Here is an 18,904-nt window from a genome sequence, read left to right on the forward strand (position 1 = left end):
ATAGTAACTGTAATTTGAACCACATATTGAGTATGCAATGAACTGTACATTCAATAACTTAAGATCTATTTTAAAAGAATAACAAAATAGATTTTCCATGTAACACTTTAGCTGTCAATAACTACATAATCTTAATAAATCCTTATTTTTAAATGCACAATTTATCAAAATTCAGAAAATATTTCATTTTGAAATTAATTTTTACAATATCAACATGACATATCTATTGCAAAAGTGATCAAAATAAAAAAAAAAATTTAACAAGTTATGTATTAGGATTCCTGGTTATTCTAAATTAGCTTTGTGTAGATGTGCACATGAGTGGACCCTGCAATAAGCTGGCACCCAGTTCAATATTGGTTTCTGCCTTGCACCTGGTTCTACTGAGATAAACTCTAGCTCCTCATAATCTTAAAATAGATTATGGGGAATATGTCTGTGTTAATGTTTCTTTTAAAAACTATTGGTTGTTGCATTATCAGCATCATTGATGCATGTCTATTCCAAACCCTCTGACTCTAATTTAAATTTCCCTTGAAATATACATGTAATTCAAGAATAAATATTCTGCTCAACAAAATTAAAGAAACACTTTTTAATCAGAGTATAGCATCAAGTCAATGAAACTTCTGGGATATTGATCTGGTCAGTTAAGTAGCAGACGGGGCTGTTAATCAGTTTCAGCTGATTTGGTGTTAATGAAATTAACAACAGGTGCATTAGAAGGGCAACAATGAGACAACCCACAAAACAGGAATGGTTCAACAGGTGGAGGCCACTGACATTTCTTATCTTTTCTGACTGTTTTTTCACTAGTTTTGCATTTGGCTATGGCCAATGTCACTTCTGGTAGCAAGAGGCGATACCTGGACCCTACAGAGGTTGCACAGGTAGTTCAACTTCTCCAAGATGGCACATCAATATGTGGCATTGCCAGAAGGTTTGCTGTGTCTCCCAGCACAGTCTCAATGGCATGGAGAAGATTCCAGGAGACAGGCAGTTACTCTAGGAGAGCTGGACAGGGCTGTAGAAGGTCCTTAACCCATCAGCAAGACTGGTATCTGCTCCTTTGGGCAAGGAGGAACAGGATGAGCACTGCCAAAGCCCTACAAAATGACCTCCAGCAGGCCACTGGTGTGACTGTCTCTGACCAAACAATCAGAAACAAACTTCATGAGGGTGGCCTGAGGGCCCAACATTCTCTAGTGGGCTCTGTGCTCACTGCCCAGTACCGTGGAGCTCAATTGGCATTTTTCATAGAATACCAGAATTGGCAGGTCCACCACTGGCACCCTGTGCTTTTCACAGATGAGAGCAGGTCGCCCTGAGCACATGTGACAGACATGAAAGGGTCTGGAGAAGCCGTGGAGAATGGTATGCTGCCTGTAACATCATTCAGCATGACCGGTTTGGTGGTGTGTCAGTGATGGTTTGGGGTGCATATCCATGGAGGGACGCACAGACCTCTACAGGCTAGATAACGGCACCTTGACTGCCATTAGGTATTGGGATGAAATTCTTGGACCCATTGTCAGACCCTATGTTGGTGCAGTTGGTTCTGGGTTCCTCCTGGTGCATGACAATGCCCGGCCTCATGTGGTGAGAGTATGCAGGCAGTTCTTGGAGGATGAAGGAATTGATACTATTGACTGTCCCCCAAACTCACCTTGAACTAAATCCAATAGAACACCTCTGGGACATTAAGTTTCGGTCCATCTGACACCACTAGGTTGCACCTCAGACTGTCCAGGAGCTCAGTGATGCCCTGGTCCAGATCTGGGAGGAGACCCCCAGGTCACCATCTGTCATCTCATTAGGAGCATGCCCTGAAGTTGTCAGGCATGCATACAAGCATGTGGATACCATACAAACTACTGAGTACGATTTTGAGCTGCTGCAATGAAATTTCAGCAAAATGGACTAGCAGGCCACATCAATTTTTCACTTTGATTTTTGGGGTGTCTTTGAATTCAGCCCTCTGTAGGTTGATTGTTTTCATTTCCATCAAACAATGTGGCATCCTTTCGTTCCCAACACATTACCCAGTCCATATTAGTACATATATCCAGCATGATTTTTTTTCTTATTGAGATCTAATGTGCTTTCAAAGTGTTCCTTTAATTTTTTGAGCAGCTTATAAAGGGTATGTTATAGCTGTTCAAGTATTAAATGATTGCTCCTGATCAATGTCTATACCTTATGTTGTAAACATTCACATTTAAATGTATTTGAAAATAGCATCTTTCACTCCCATACTTTATACCTCTATATAATATGAATGATTAGATATATGAATTCAATTCATTTCTTAAAGTATGTGGATGGATAGATAATACTGTATATATATGACATACAATGTATATTTTACTACACATTCACACAAGGGCAGCAATAGTTTTACTGCATAATACTGTACAGCTTTTGTGTGATCACTGTAATTTATCATTCAATAATACATTAATTCACAGATATAGGAAATTAATCTACTAATTAATACATTATGAGTATGACTTTCACATTACAGCTGTGTTCCTTTTTGTTTTTTTCATCAGCATTAAAGAACACAGCACTGAAGCTGCATCTCTCTGTGAGCCTCATTCATATCTACTATACTCTCTAGAGATTGCTGTTGGATCAAGCACAATACTAATAACAAATTAGATATGATGTCACTATGATGCATGATAAAATAAAGGAACTTAAAATAAAGCCGAATGTTAATCTGAATTTTAATAAAAAGGTATAGACATTAGAATGTGATTGTTATAAAAAAGCACTCTTCACATTATAGTTAGCTTACAGCACTGAATCAATCATTAAACAAAATGATTATGAATAAAAATCAATAAAGGTTAAAATGTTCAAAACTGTTAATATACAGTATATATCATACAACATATATGACAAAGATGCAGTGCAGTGCTGAAGAGAAAGCTAAAAATTGAAGTATAGCATGCTTCTTGGGCTAAACAGCTCTCAGAGGACACAAATATTTTGTACAGAAAAGAGTGTTTCTTAGTCATATATCATTGCCTAAGTGTAGAGATAAAGTGTGGAGATAAAAATCAAACTATATGTATTAAAGGTCTGTTTCCAAAGTTACAGTCCAGTTTCCAAAGTTTACCACCTTCACGCTTTGTGAAATGGTATTGGCACATAGTTTCTCCTGTGTCACACATCATATCATTCTGGACAAAGCTGAACTTCTGGATTGAAGAAGTTACAATAAATAAATAATTCACCCTCCTATTGTCCAACCTCCTTCTTCATTTACCCCCAACTTATGGTCATAAATAATGTTATGAATATAAAGTTATAATAGAACACACAGAGTACCTCAGGGCTGCTCCTAGGTACATTAAAGCCCCCTATTAATGTTAAGCAGACAACTAATAATTAATAGTTACAGCGGTAATACCAACGGTAATACATAAAAAGAAGAAGAATCAGTGATTAAAGATTTCATGAAACATGAAATGTGGTTTTCCAGATTTCTGCCTTCGATTGTCTTAGAAAATTTCAAACATGAGTTTTTAACCTTAATTCCTTAAAATCTTGGACTGCTGCAGTAGATCCACGACGAGATCGTGCACTGCAGTCCAGTAAACGGTTTTCAAAGCATCATGAAGCTTTGCAAGCTAAGCAGAAACCGGTGTTATCTATATAAGGCGTTTACTCAGCAGCGGCAAAAATTGCTGTTCTGGTGCTTTTTTCTCAAATTCCAGTCCTTTCGTCGAACATCGTTTCCAGGTTACTGTATTGAAAAATTGACATCCAAAGACAGTATGCGACACAATGCACTGCTTTTAAAAAAGGGAAAAAAAGATCTCTTTGAAAACTGCTTCGCAAGGTGTAATTTCTGCACGCCTGAAAAGGGTAACAGCTTTAAAAATAAAAAAGACGTTGAAAAGCACAAACACCAAATTTTTTACCTTATGATCATTTTATATTAAAACCTTGTTTCTGAGAAGAAGAAGAGTATTTCGTGCATTTAAACATGGTGTTGGATATAACCAATAAATAACATCTGTTAAGGAGTATTTCAGTTATTTCATACTCTTGACAAACATGACAATGCATACACAAATTCATTAATTGGAAAACTATGCAATAGTTGATTTCTATAGCATTACATTAGACGCACTGTTTTTGAATATTAAACACTTTGATCACGGGATGTATATAGCGCAATGACAAACGAAGTGTAGATTTTTTTTTTCTTTTTTCTGTTAACTAACAGTACACTGCAGATATTACACTACTGCCCTTAGGTACAAGAACATATGATTGTGCATGCGTTTGCAATACTGTTAAGTGAAACATCAATGCTGAAGTATTAAATGTTTTACCTAAAACTGCAAATTTCGTTATTTCAAGGGCTGAGAGGTGGGGGTTTCGCTCTCTTGAGTTCGGAATAATGTAATTGTTTGTAATAGAACTACGTGTGGTCTAATACTGCAGCAACAATGATGACTGGAATATCGCGGCAATAGCAATGCTTCAGTTACATCTACTTCTACACTAGACCTTCAGCTGTTACCCTCCTTCCAACGAAAAAAACAACAAAACGAGATGTGCACTATTTGAACAAGGCTGATATATGTGCTATGGAATGTTTTATGCTAACTGGTTAAACGCAGCCTTAGTAATATATCACTGCATTCTGGGTTCTTAAAACTTGTGAAACTAATAAACATGAACAGGAAACACATTCAGTACATTGTTATCTATATGTCGCACGTATCAATCTGCTTTGTTATACGTGTAAATTAGAAATATGCAATAGCCATTCTCACTTACTCTGGCGTACTTGGAAGAATAGGGATCTTCGAACAAAGCCCAAATTCGCGGCTGCCAAGTCTTCCACCAGCCTTGCTTTCTTCCGTCTTCTTGTAGGCAAAGGCGCTTGAGGTCGCCGTCCGCACCACCGGTGAGTGCAGGGTCATCCTCGGGAGGTTCGGGCTCGGGGGTTTCAAAACTGTCCAAAGCTTCCTCAGCATCTCTGTGTTGTCGGTAAGTCATCCAACAACAAGCTTCCACATCGGTCTCGTCAATCCCCCAGAAAGCGAGCTCCTCCTCGAATAAGGGGCCACATACGTCGTTGGGACAGTGTAGCTTGCCAGTCCGGTAGTAATTGAGAATATAAGCAAAAACTGAAGGATGCCGGTCGAAAAAGAACTCATCCGATTTTGGATCATAATCAAAATTGCTAAAGGCGTCAGGTTCTGTGAGCCAGGAAAGACGGGTCCCAGGAAGGGTTTTTAAGGTACTGCGGTAGGTCTCGTGGCGGACTCCCCCACAGTTTATCACTATCTTGTCGCTGTCCTGCTGCGGACCCATCTCGCTTTTTGAGCATGTCTTGGTAGGGACCTTGTTGCCCGACTTCCGTCCGCGAAAAGAGGATACGCAAACTGAGCTAATCATTTGGCCTACCGAGCTGGAGGACGGTAGGCGGGGGGACGGAGGGGGGGTGGGGGGTTGGACGGGGAGTGTGGAGTGGGTTTAAGGAGGGTTGGGTTCTTGGGGGTTTGAGGGAGGGGGAGGAGGGCTCTGAGCTGAAGCAAGTGAAGAGTAGGAAAGGGCTGAGGGTTGGAAAGAGAGGGGAAAATAGTACTGATTATCCACTAAATACAGGAACGACGGAGACAGAGAAAAAGACAGAAAAAGAGCAGAGGTGGCAAACCTACAGATTCTAGCTTTGTAAAAAAATTCCTCTGCTTGCAACTCGACAAGGTTAATTGGTTGACTCCGTCTCTCATTCCTCACCTTCCTGTTTCGCCCAAACGCTCATAGACTCCAGTTAAAAGTAATATAAGGATTCCGATAATGTATTATCTGGTTTGAGAATCGTTTTGCTACTTTGCTGTTATGTCTTTCTCCCCTCTTATCTTTAGATCTGCCTTCTTTCTTTACTTGTACATTTCCATTGTTTTTCTAACAATATGTCTCATTACTTTGTTCCTATGTATAACAGTTTGCACTTAGCTAGTTAATTAGTTAATAACTACAAAGTTGGTCTTAAATAAAACCATAACATAGCTATTTGGGACTTATTTATATAGCCATATGTGTTTAAACACGTGTATTATAAAAGTGCATTTCCTTCCAAAGGCACTGGGGTTTTATTTGTGTAAAACGTCTTCCTTTCTCTTTTGATCTGTAACTCACAGGCGGATAGACTGTGATGTTTGACCCTAATGTTCAGCTGCACTGTCGCCCCCCACCCCTGCTGTCTCTAACAATGATGTACCTTCTTCCCCTTCAGGTACTAATGCCGCAACAGCGGATCGAATTACATTGGTGATGCGACGAATCAGGACTTTCTCATAGTCATCACATTTTTGCCTTCGTTTCCTTTCTCTTGACTACTTTCTCTGCCGTTAGATTTCCTACTACCACCTTTATTTTTAATCTGCTTTGCGGTCTCGTATGTTTTAATACAGGTTTTAATTTTAAACAGGCTATGTTCCGTCTTTCTTTCTTTATTTGCATTCAGCATGCAATAAAGTCTCTCTGTCGTTTATCCTATAATAAGGTTACCGTCTCACCGCAAGAAACGTGATTGCTAAGAAATCTCAAAAATACAAAATTGGTAGGTATTCAATGACAGTCGAAACTAGACACCTAAAATGACTAGAGTTCAGCACCATGGACAGCAATTCGCGCTAATTATTTAGCGTGCACAATTGTTATCCAAGAAGATCCAGTTATTAAGATTAAAAACCCTCAGTATGGATTAAAGAATAAAAAGTAAAATGCGATGAATTTCTCTGTTGCAGTCCAGGGTTGCTTCACATTAATCGATTATCTCACTCCAAAAATAATCCTTTTGTATCATTGTTCTGAATAAGCCTGAAACAAAAGCCTGTAGGAAGAAATGAAAAAAGAAGGTGTATTAGGTTCTTTTAAAATTAGACCTTTAATTCATCATATTTTAAAGAAGTCCCTCGACTGCCCATATTCTAGACGTATCCCGGTTTAGCTTTAGTTCGAATCTGCGAATTTGCACTCTGTAGTTCTGAGTTTAAATTATGCTACATGACATCTATTTAAAAACAAAAGTAATCTTAAATTTCACAATGTTGTGCGGCACTTCCACTCATTAGGACTATAATCAGAATTGACGTGTATTTTTTTTTTTTGCTATAATTAATAGTTGATCTTTTGCATGTTTACAGCTGTTTGGCTTTCAGATTCATCCAAGGGACACAAATAAACTGGCAAAAATGAAACAAGAATACAATAATTAATACACATATAAACATCGAATGGGCAATAAAAAAAAATAAAAAAAACAATAGGACACTGTACACGTATAAAATTAAACGTATACGACCAAATTATTAGGGGAAATGTCGTGGAATTCAACATTCCTTAAGCAATTTATCTCGCGCATATAGCCAAGTACCACCCCCTACTCTTATATACACACGCACACACACCTGATCCTTGTATTCTTAGAAAAACGGTAGGGTCATACATAGTAAGCATTGATGACAGCGCCAGGTTTTGATTAGTGGTTCAGGAATTTTCAAAGGAAAACGTACGTTTGTTGGGAGGTGCATAGGAAAATGGGTAAAAAAGACAAAGGTTTTTTTTTTCTCCTCCCATATTACTGCACCACACAGTGTCCTCTAGTGGTTACCCGTAGTACCAAGTAGCAAAGCAGAAACATTTTTAAGTCAATTGCTTATTTAAAGACCCATTGTTTTTATTGCACGTTCACCAAATTTGCAAGAGCAGAAAAAGACCTTTTTCTTAAGACTACAACATTAAAGTAATTTTCACGAAAAACATTACCATTCTTTTGGTGAATACTGCCTCTCTGAGCATTTGAAAAAAAGAAATAATTTAGTGTTTATCAGTCTGCTAAAATAAAATCTTAGTTGCTTCTTTTGAAATGAAATGTAAAATGTCCATTTGACATAAGTATTAGAGAGATAACATTACATTGGCGATGTCAGGTCTGCTAAATTCATCATTTCCCAAGATTTTGTGGTGTAGGATAATGTTACTTGCTTAAAGAGTTTTTATGAAAGGGCCCATGAAGAATTTTGTTAATCTTTTACGTTATTGAAAATTATGTATTTATTTACTTGCTTCGAAACTGGTTTCAACCTGCTTCATTGTTAGTACAAAGCACACCAATAAAACTGCTTTGAAAAACTCCAGGAGGAAAAGCAATAAAATGCACTTTGGTTGACCTAAAGTGATGTTAAATCATTACTCCTATACCGAGTATCGCCGATTCTTTTGCTCTGACAGTCGAAGACAAGCTGGTAGTGTTTTAAAAACGCCTGAGAATAAAGAGTAAAAAGTAAAGATCACATAAGTGTATATGGGCATTTTATAAACATGATACGTATGTGCACTCTTAAATTAAAATACTAGTTCTTAGGCACTTTATGGTTCTTTACAGGATTGTGGTAGTTCCAGCTTGAACCTTTGAACGACAAAGCACCATTTTACCCTGGGAAGGGTTCTTTGCATATTAAGTTGTTTTTTTGTGCTTTGAAAAACTTCCTAATACGTAGAAAAAAATCAATTAATGCATGGTAGGCAATCTAGCAGGAAAATAACAAATTAAGAATACCTGGACTGGTTGCATGCAGCAAGAATCCTTTTAAAATCAGAAACCCATTGGCATTTCACAGGTCTGTTACCATACCGTGGGAGACTGTTACAGATCTAACTAAATAAAGGTTCTTTATGGAACCTTCATGTTGGTTTTTTTGGGGACCGAAAATGGTTCGCATGTTGCATCGCTCTAAGGAACTACTTTGGCACCATTATTTTAAGGTATGTACTTGCTACAAGTATGTGCCAACTTATGGATGCAGCGTCTCCTGTTTCAAATCAGTGCCCAAACGTTGTCATGTGGTGTTTACACGTACTTCACGAAAGTTTTCTTCGAACATCTTGAAAGACATGCTAGTTAGGTTGAGTGGCAATTTGAAACGGGTCCCTGAGTGCATGCTTATTCCTGTAGCACGCAGCAGAAGGCAGGAGCTAGTCCTGGACAGAGCACCAATCCATCGCAGGGTCAACTCACGAATTTTTAGACTGATTTGAAATTGCCAGTAAGACTAACTTTGGAGGTGTTAGAGGGAAACTCCACTCATACAAAAGGAAAATGTAAAAATGTTTACATGCACAACGACTGAGCACACGATTCAGACCGATGGGTCCTCGAGCCAACTACACCACCAACTACGCCAAAATAAAATGCACGTAGGAAATGGCAACATGAGAAAATTATTTAAATAAATAAATAAATGAAAAACACAGCATTAAGCTACGTGCATAAGAGTCCAGGTTCAGACTCGATTCCTGCGTTTAAAACTTTATTCCTCGGCCTCTCTCGATCCTGTACTGCAAAAAAAATTGATTAAGACAATAAAAACTGGACAAAGTTAATTAAACTTTATACAGTTATCCTATAACTGTTATATAGCTTTAGATTTAATTTCGACAAGAATGTGTCAGACACCAGTAATGCTAGAGCAGAAAAAGCTGGTTGGGGAAAATGGATTACAGTTTCTGCGAAAGTCACCAATCTAACAAACGGAGGCTCTTGGAAATGTATTTATTTTTTGAAAACACGGTGACTGTGTTTATTCTGAGGTTTATATTGTGTTAAAATAATCATACCATTTGGACCGAAGAAAAATTATCTTATTGTATGATATATATCATTTAATTAAATAATATTAATAGATATGTTAATGTAAAGAGATTTTTTGAATTTCTGTGGGATACTCTTTGGCATTGGCAATTCTAAATTGAAATACAGCATGACTTTGAAAAGGGATGGTTAAAAAAGGATGCACATATTAAAATGATTGTTATTGTACTTACGCTTTTGTTTGTTTGAAAGCAAGTCAATTACAAAAGACTTTCACAGTGAAAGCTATGTATAAGTTATCATTTTAAAATATACTTTCACTCTAGTAATTTCATTAAGTCTCTTCAGTTTTTAGACATTTTGCTCTTATGCCTTTCACGGCTTTCCACATGCACACCCCTTAAAAGGAAGGCTTTTTTTGATGAGTTGCGTTATACCTGTTTGACTTTCTTACTTTCCCGGCACTATTCGTAAACCTGTAATTGGTGGCAGGCGACTGCATATCTCTCCAACCCTACATTGTAGAGAAAATCCATCGTTATTCTAAATTACTAGGGTAATAGCATACATACTTTTACCCAAAAGGCGTTGGATATTAAAATTAAGTTCACACTTGAATGTATAGCTAAAGGTACATACTACAGTTTCACTTTCAGTTCTGCTTCCCTTATGTCACACGCGGGGATTTTTTTTATAGGTATTCAGTATAGAAGAAGCTTCGCATTTACATTTCCAAAGTTACATTTCTTCGAATATAACGTCGACTGTTTTTAGGACTGTATCGAGCTAGTACTGTTACTTAAATAATTACTCAAATCACCCTTGTTCTCATTGCGCACACCAGCAAATCATGTTATCTGAGCCAAGTAACTATTACTGTAATATGCATTTCGCTACTCGTCTGTAGCATCTGATTTGCAAACTTTGTCATCATAATTTAATAGGTGAAACGGCCTTTAACACGGATTTTGTGTTTTGCGGATATTATATTGCAAACGCAGGTCATTTCCGCCTATGTTAGTCTAAACGTCATTGCCAGTGAGCTATAATTTTGCTGTGGTCGGTACAGGTTTAACTTTTAATAAACTAAACGGTAAAACTGTCAGACAACATGTCTAAGTTTAAGTATTTAGGTATACAGTACTGTAGTACATCAGTCATTGTGAAATGTGCCTTTGAGTGATGCAGTTTATACCTGTGAATAAACGGTATTGTAAACCGCATTTCTGCTAGTGTTTAAAGGAACTTTTCAGTGACGCTTTACGTTTTATTGAAATACTTCTTACGGGTTTGAACATATTAATGTCACATTTAAAAACCGCATAGAAATCTCTTCTTTGTCGCGACTCTATGTGTACATGAATACTCAGTAGTTTTATATGTGCAAAGCATTCTATAATTCAACTAAAGGCCTTTCATCTACCACATTTATCTCGTTTAAAACTGTCCAAAACGTATCCTGGGAAAGACGTTGCTAACCTCAAAAATTACTAGCCCCATATGTCCCAGGAATGTGCTAAATTTACATAATTTTGGGGGAAAAAAACTTTAAATACTTCTCTGACACCCTCAGTGTTACAATAACTCCTAATGTATTAACGACAAAATCTGGTGTATTTTCCAACGGCATTAAAGTACATAGGGATAAATCGATTGTAATGGCCTAACACCAACCACACCACTAGCACACAGCCTTATCTCGCTAGACTGGATGAACCCCAATCCACCTTCTATAACTCAGTCAGTAATTGACGTTCTGAATTACCTCAAAGTAAGAAAAAAAAAATATTCTCTCCAGAGGATATGAACAAAACGTGTTTTTGTAAACATGGTAAGCATTCATTAATATAGAATGACCATCTTGAGCATATAATCGCGTCTTTCATGTTAACTTATCACATTAAAAAAAGTTATAAGGAATTCTTTTTGCTTTTCTGCTCGTGTCCCCTTCTTTTCGTCCTCGTCTTGGGTGTAGGTTGATCTTTGTTTTTCTTTGCTTCAGATTTTTTTTGTATGAATTTCTAAGTAAATGGTTCTATATGTTATTGTTTTTTATTGAGCAGCATGTTAATGCTTTAGTTTTGTAAAAAAAAAAAAAAAAAAAAAGACCCAAAAATGAGCAATATTTTGTACAATACTAAATACACTGTATGCATGCATGTGCACTCAAAAGTGTTTCGAATCATTCGAGAAGTATCCAAAGAATGGGAAAAATGGTGGCTCACCTGATAATACATCAATCCATTTAACCTGCTTAACCCAAAATTAAAGAAGGAAGGAGAACAAAACGTACAAGATTTCACTGAAGCCATTTAAAATTGCACATACAGAGGACTCCGTTATTCGTTCACCTTAAAACTGTAACTTGAAGTATTAAATATTTTAAACGTAACCATGAAGGTCGTAATTTCACACGCACAATGTTATTTTAGGAAAGGTGTAAAACATGACTGTGACTTAGGCGCGTGCTTACAATTAAAGTGCTCGTCTGAATTAAACAAATAAAACCAGGCTTTAGACCACAGCGCCTCGCGCAAACGACGCCCATCCATTGGCTCAGCGCAGAGTTAGCATTTCAACCGCCGCTAAACATTCGCAGGGTTTATTCCTTTAATCTTTCGGCGTTAAATGGGATCTTCTTACACCAAACACGGCGAAGCCCTGCATTCAAGTCACACAGTCATACTTTATAAAGACAATCATCCTAATTATTATTATTTTTCGCTAAAAACGGTAACAGATTGCCATTATCTTCTTACATCATATCTAAAGAGCACCGAAAAATGTTACATTATGGGAAAAAAATATTTCTGGGGTATAAAACTTATGAAGCAACAGACAAAACGTAAATGGGGAAAATCAAACATATAACACACGGTAACTCACGAATACAAACACCACACAGAAAACGGAATCCAAGATTAATACTTACTTTCTCCAAACTTTAAATAAAATATATTTGATTCGTATGCATAAATAATTTTAATAAATTTCAGTTTTTCTACGTGAATATGCTACAAGAGCAACTCGGTTTCAAAGATCAAACCCTTTTTCAATATATACGTTATTAATTTTAATAAAATCCCTATTACGTATCGATCAGCCTGTTACTTCTTTTCTTCTGTGCCACAGTCCTCGATTCTTGTCAGAACTTGCTTCAGATTTTCCTTTTTGCTGTCCAAGCAGTCTTTAACGGGGTTTCATAGAATAAATCTTTTAGGATAGCTTTCGTTAACAAATGCAGAAACATATTTGTTCCTTATCTTACATACGTATTTCTAAGTGACCACAAGGAGCACTGTCAAGATGCTGGTTCACGCAGTTACAGCATGGAGTATTCCATTCTCTGCAAAATTGCCTCGTCCAGCTCCCGCCCAAGAAAAGATCAATGCAGTCGATCCTGAAGAGGAAAAAAACACCCCGATAATAAATCTTCCTTCGCATGGAGGATGGTTATAGATTTTGACTCCCTCCCTCCGAACTTCCCATTCACACCCTAAGCGCGTTCTCGTAGACACAGTTTTCCACATCCAGACTTTACAATCGTATATCTTATTACCAAATACATAAAAATGGTCGGATTCTGTTCCGTTTGCTTTCTTTTCACTCATCGAAACAAAATTCAATTCTTGATTCTCTGTCACACGGTCACATCCTTCCTGACAACACCCCCACGCATCCACCCCCAAGATCTAAATAGATCAAGAGCTTGTCTTTGTCTGGAATGGGGGCAGGGGGTACCTACATAATATCGACTAGGTCACCATTGTCCATTGCCGCATAGACCGATTCTGCTGATTTCACTCTTTATAATGTCGTTTTTTTTAACGATGCCTTAAAATCACTATGCCAGTAGTATTCTGACAATATTATTAAATGTGCAAAATACAGTACATCCCCCTGATCGCTAGCAAAGTAATTTCATCCAGATAGTATAAAAACCGTGTTCACAGGTCAGACGAGTCGAGGAGACCTTTAACCCGCACCATACGTTGAATTATTTTACGTGAGAAATTACACCGCACCAACAAAAATCAATTTAAAGTGAAACCATTTTCAGACATCGCTGACCCTGAATTTTCTTTAGGTAAAGTCAGCATTACAGCGCCTTTTTGCCAGACTAACTGAATTCTTAATAATAAATCCGTCTCTCGTTGTGGAATTAGAGACTCTTATATTATCATCACGTCGCAGTTTGCTGCATCCTGCTGTCATAAGCACGTTATCAGCCATTCCCTGTTTTTAACCACGGCCGATCGCCTGCTAATGTCTTTTCACTCTTGGCTTAATCTTTATTTTAAGGGGCTGCGTTTAAGTGGTCCCCCTATGCTGTAACACCAGTATAATTTTATTATTATAAGCAAACATATATTGAAGTATATTCTAAAATGCCCACCGTCCTACTGCTTCATTTGAAGCATTATTTTTATTGGTCCAGTGCTCCATCCAGTGACTTGAATGGGGAATTGCAAAGAGCTTATTTTAGGCCGTGTTTATAGTTAATGAGACGCGTGCGCCTGTGGACGACAATACTTGCGCGCTTACTTTATGTAAATCTGTTGAATTCCACCAGGTGGCAGAGGTATCATCATGCTGAGAAAACAACGTTCAGCATCACTGTGTTGTGAATTTCCCGAAACATACATTAAACTCCCAGGAAACCTTGCCACTATATTTCTGAAAGGGATGGATGTTTAATGATTACATCCCTCAATCAACGGACACACCAATTCCAGCTAACATCGAGTGTGAGGCTAAAACAATCCCCGGATGGGGCATCAGCTAAAGACAAGGTGAATACAATAACATACATACCACTAGCATCATTTTAGCATCACCAAATCCCCAAACATGCATGTCCTTGAAAGGAACCTGGAGAACACTGTGAAATCCCACCAGGAAAACATGCCAACTCCAGGCAAGGAACACCAAGGACGTAATTCCCTACTGTGAGGGAGCACTGCCACCCTCACGTGTGTTAACAGTATTATTTAAATGAAGTTATTGGTTGATCTGTAAAATGTAGCATACATGCTTTAATACATTTCATTATGAAAGTGATATCAATTATAAATCTAAGGATTATAATTGTGCAGAGAGCTGGAATATTATAAAATGAATGTGTTGTGTGTGGCAATCGCTGCCCGCTGCTGCCAGTGCAGGAGGAGGCCCCAGAAGCATGTAGGATTAAAAACTGGGTCAGTTTTAAGATGATGATTACGACGTTCTGCTTTAATGCCAAAAACTACGGGATTAAAGTTGTAATTTCCACTTTTATCACGAAACAGACCTTTTTCTTTCACTGAGCAGAAGATGGTATGCAAGACCTTTAAAATGTATTGCATCATTAGGATGGGGAATATGCAAAGCTTGCATTGCCTATGCGAGAAACAGATGAAGAAAAGCACCATAAATACATTTGCATGTCAGTATTTAAGTTTGATGATTTGCTTCCCCAAATCGAACCATTCCTCAAACACACACATTGATCCTGTAGGACCTGCAATTGGGCTTGCTGTTACATGTTGATGGTAAACAAAGACTCTGACGTTATGTTTCAACTTGAACTCACTGCGTCCCCCAATTTTTTGGTGGTACTGCAACTCGCACATGCATCGTGTTAATTTCTAAGGACGCACTAAGAGGACACATCAAATGAACACTGGGAAAGCGTGGCAGCCATCATGATGTGTGCACGTACGCATTCTGAGCATGAAGTATAAACCAGCCCTTATCCTAAAAATGCAAAAACACAGCGGTTGATAGTCTGTTCATTGCAGACCGTAACCTGTTGTCAAATCAAGTAGTCTGCATCCAGAAAATTCATTCCAATCAACCGTATTCTTTTTTTAATGATGTAAAAGAATGTTATTATTAATTAGACACTCAAGTTATAAATGACAACAGTACAATGCTTTATTGAAAAAAGTGCCCAACTAAAAGTAAACCTCAAATTGCAGTCAAATAAGTACTGATCCTATAAAGTGAATGCTTTTACATTGTTTTCACTGAGCTGTGAAATTCAAGATCGCACTTGTTTAATCATGGAAAGTAACAGATATTTTAGGCAATGATTTAATATGCGGTTAACACTACCAACTTATCTGTAGGTATATAACATCTGCGCCTACTTCCATCATTAATTTTTGAGTTCTTAGATCAGGAATGTTTTCAACAGGAACTCCATCCCAAACTAATTTTTACAAAGCTACACTTACAGTACACTTCAGTCTTCGCTTAAAAAGAAATGCAAATTAGAACTTCATCATGTAAAGCAACTATTTAATAACTGATCTGTCCAAAACATCATTTCTTCTATTCTTCTATGTTTTGGTCATTATTATGAAGAAATAATGTACATTTGTGCCAACAACCTGTACAAAATTTTACTCTTTATACAATTTATGAGTTTGCTCAAAATAATGTATTTGGATAGTGATAAAGAATATACTATATAATGTAGACAAGAAGAAATAATTACTGTGGATCTATCACAAGACAACATATGTTTTAATGCTTGAGCTTTATATAAATCACCAGGCTAAAAAACAAAGCAAAACACAAAATTGATACTAGTAAAAATTTCTGATTCTGTATTTAGCCAGCAACATATTAAAAGTACTTGTAATATGAACATTACTTAAAAAACGGTGAATTTCAAGTAAGAAAACATAATATAAAAAGTGCATGCACATAAAATTTGGCATCTCTTTTAGTGCTTTAAATGTCCCTGTGAGGAAATGATTCGTTGTTATGTCTGTTGCAACAATTCTTTTGTAAAGGAATTCACGAAATGTGTGTCTAAACTCATTAGCACACAAAAGTTGGAAATTCTTACGTTCATGAAGGAACAGCATGTTGTATAGAAATACTATATGCAATTACTCATAATTTTCCTTAACAGCTGGCATTATTTTATCTATTTAACAGACAAACTATATAGGGAGGCAGTATGAAAAAATCCAAACATATTGTCAAGTTCAATACTGATTACTTTACTCTTGTCCAGTTGCTCAAAAGTGTGAAAGACATTGTTATTTTTCAGTTACAAATTAGGGCCCCAATTTCATATGTTGCACAAGGCCTTAACTGTCAATTTTCTTAAAAAAAAATGTTTTCATTAATTTTATATAAATAATAATTCGTAAAGGTAACTATATATAATCAAATGAATGGTAAGAAAGTGTATTGCTTTCTTTTTGCAATCAACTTTCTATCCTTCATAAGACTTAAATCAAAACATTTATAAATGTCATGTATATATATATATATATATATATATATATATAAAAGCAGCAGTTCAGTGTAAGCAGATTTAGGAAAAATGTTCAATATTGCATGTTCTTTAATAGAACAGTGTTCTAAAAACCTGTTTGTTTTTTCTCCTACTTATCATTAATTTGTGTCTCACTGAGTAAAGTTTGTTAATTTTAGTGTACACATTAGTATTTTGTGCCTTTTAAGATTTCATAGCTCTTAAAAAGCCAAGTCTTAAAGAGTTAAATGTGCAAACAGCAACAATGTGAAGAAAAGCTGCTAAACCATTACCACTTACAGCAAAGTATGTATATTTAGACTACCTGCTTAAAGTAAACAGATATAAATGTAAAACATTAACATGCAAATTGCAAATTAAATACAAAATATCAAATACAATAAAAAGAAACAAATTTTCAAGCTTTCCCCTTAACATTTAATTTTTAATACACAAACTGGTTATAAAAACATCAATACCTGAAACATAATTAAACAAGAGTGTTTGCAATGTAAACCTGCATATGCTAAAAATACACAAAACCAAGCATGAAAAACACTGCATTAATCACTACTTCCGATTCTATTTCTGTTAATTTATATTTTAACAGGACTTATGATGCACCTTAATCAAGCAGGGGGCAAACAGTGTTGTAATTTGATTGTGTTTATTTAAATATTTTAATTTAAAACTAATATATTTAAGTCCATTAACAACTTTAGTTAGTCAGCAAATTAAAGTTTTTCTAAAATGTTACTACATGTTTGCTCTTATGGTCAATTTCATGTATAATTTAAATGACAGTTGTCTGTTTCTGTAAAATCCTGATTGTAACAGATCAAAGAGAGTTTTCAAAATGCATGTGTTTTACTGTCCCCAACATTCCTAAAACATGGTTCTATTTATCAAAAGTAAAATATATATATATGTTAAAATCAGTGACAAAAACCTATATTCAAAGTACTTTACTTCACTATTCAAATTATGCTCTTTCTTTTTTCGAGGCTGCCTGTATTAAGAACTATTAGCATCCATGCCAATAATGTAAATCAAACAACCTGAAAAGATATTCCCTTGCCTAAGTACTTTTAAAAGTGCATAGTATAAACAATTATAATACATATAATACACTAGGTACATAAATGCAACTTTTATAACAAATATGTGAAGTATTGCTTTAATTTATGCTTTAATAAACTGTATACAAATGTCTCCAATTTGAATATTTTAAGGCAGAAACAAGTCTCTTGTAAAAGTTGTCCCAGATAGCCTTTATGAATCCACCAAGTATTCCAATGCTGATGTGCCACAATATCTGAAATTGCACAGAACAATTAAAAAACAGTATTTTACAATGCAAATTTAATGTAAAATACATATTTTTGGGGGGTGCATTGTTCCAAGACATCATCTTTAGGCAAAAAGGCACAACCGCAATCTGCGGCAATGCACTGTTTGAAAAGTCTTCTTCACATGTTTTTCTTCAAGATTTACCTGCACTGAAAATAAAGCCCACCCAACTGGATTTGTAAACAAAAAAATAAAATAAACTAAAATGTGGCATCAAACCAATGACTCAAATCTTTTACAAAAGTTTCTAAGATAATTATGAGGTCTTCATTATGACATGCAGTCCATCTGTATCCATGACATCCACCAATTAAAGGAATTTAAAGATTTAGAGGAATAGAGAGGGAAAAGTAAAGATTGTTGAAAAAAAAATAACCAGGATTAGTTGAATCTGTTGAAATTAGCTGACTTCTAACTTTCTGGTAACTGACAAGCAAATTCAGCTGTTTTGTTTGTTGCTGGTAATCACCAATAGAACTAAACGTAGCTTTCCCCTCACTCCTTTAGGTTTTCCATCTTCATGACATTTTATGAATGACAAGTACTGTGGTAAGTACTCCAGCTAAGAAAACACCTACTGTCTGCCAGGTAGGTGTACCAAAATATGACCGTATTCCCTCCTACAAAAAAGAAGCAACAGCAATAATTGAGACAAGAAAAGCAGACATGCAAAG

General features: G+C 36.3%; 2 protein-coding genes and 1 long non-coding RNA gene across 9 annotated transcripts in view; 1 reads left to right on the top strand and 2 right to left on the bottom strand.

The window, feature by feature from the left end:
• The window catches only part of LOC114661355 (potassium voltage-gated channel subfamily C member 1-like), a 227,438-nt gene extending 213,371 nt beyond the window's left edge, over positions 1-14,067 (bottom strand). For 2 of the 5 annotated variants that reach the window (XR_007936194.1, XM_051933543.1), the window contains exons 1-2: positions 12,558-14,067; positions 4,801-6,865 (exon numbers count right to left, since the gene is read on the bottom strand). Coding sequence is in view for 4 of the 5 variants with exons in the window: in XM_051933543.1 (XP_051789503.1) it covers positions 4,801-5,424 (624 nt within the window). In the remaining variant the exon portion in view is untranslated. The remainder of the gene's footprint in view (positions 1-4,800; positions 6,866-12,557) is intronic. The other 3 variants (XM_051933545.1, XM_051933542.1, XM_051933544.1) reach the window with 3 other exon arrangements.
• The window catches only part of LOC127529583 (uncharacterized), a 369,736-nt gene that overhangs the window by 247,632 nt on the left and 103,200 nt on the right, over positions 1-18,904 (top strand). The gene's annotated exons all lie outside the window — the stretch shown is intronic.
• The window catches only part of LOC114660765 (apoptosis regulator BAX-like), a 138,757-nt gene continuing 137,909 nt past the window's right edge, over positions 18,057-18,904 (bottom strand). The window contains exon 6 of the mRNA XM_051933563.1: positions 18,057-18,850. Within this exon, the coding sequence (XP_051789523.1) occupies positions 18,749-18,850 (102 nt within the window). The 3' untranslated portion in view covers positions 18,057-18,748. The remainder of the gene's footprint in view (positions 18,851-18,904) is intronic.

This window comes from Erpetoichthys calabaricus, chromosome 11, assembly GCF_900747795.2.
Source record: "Erpetoichthys calabaricus chromosome 11, fErpCal1.3, whole genome shotgun sequence".
Classification (NCBI taxonomy): Eukaryota; Metazoa; Chordata; class Cladistia; order Polypteriformes; family Polypteridae; genus Erpetoichthys; species Erpetoichthys calabaricus.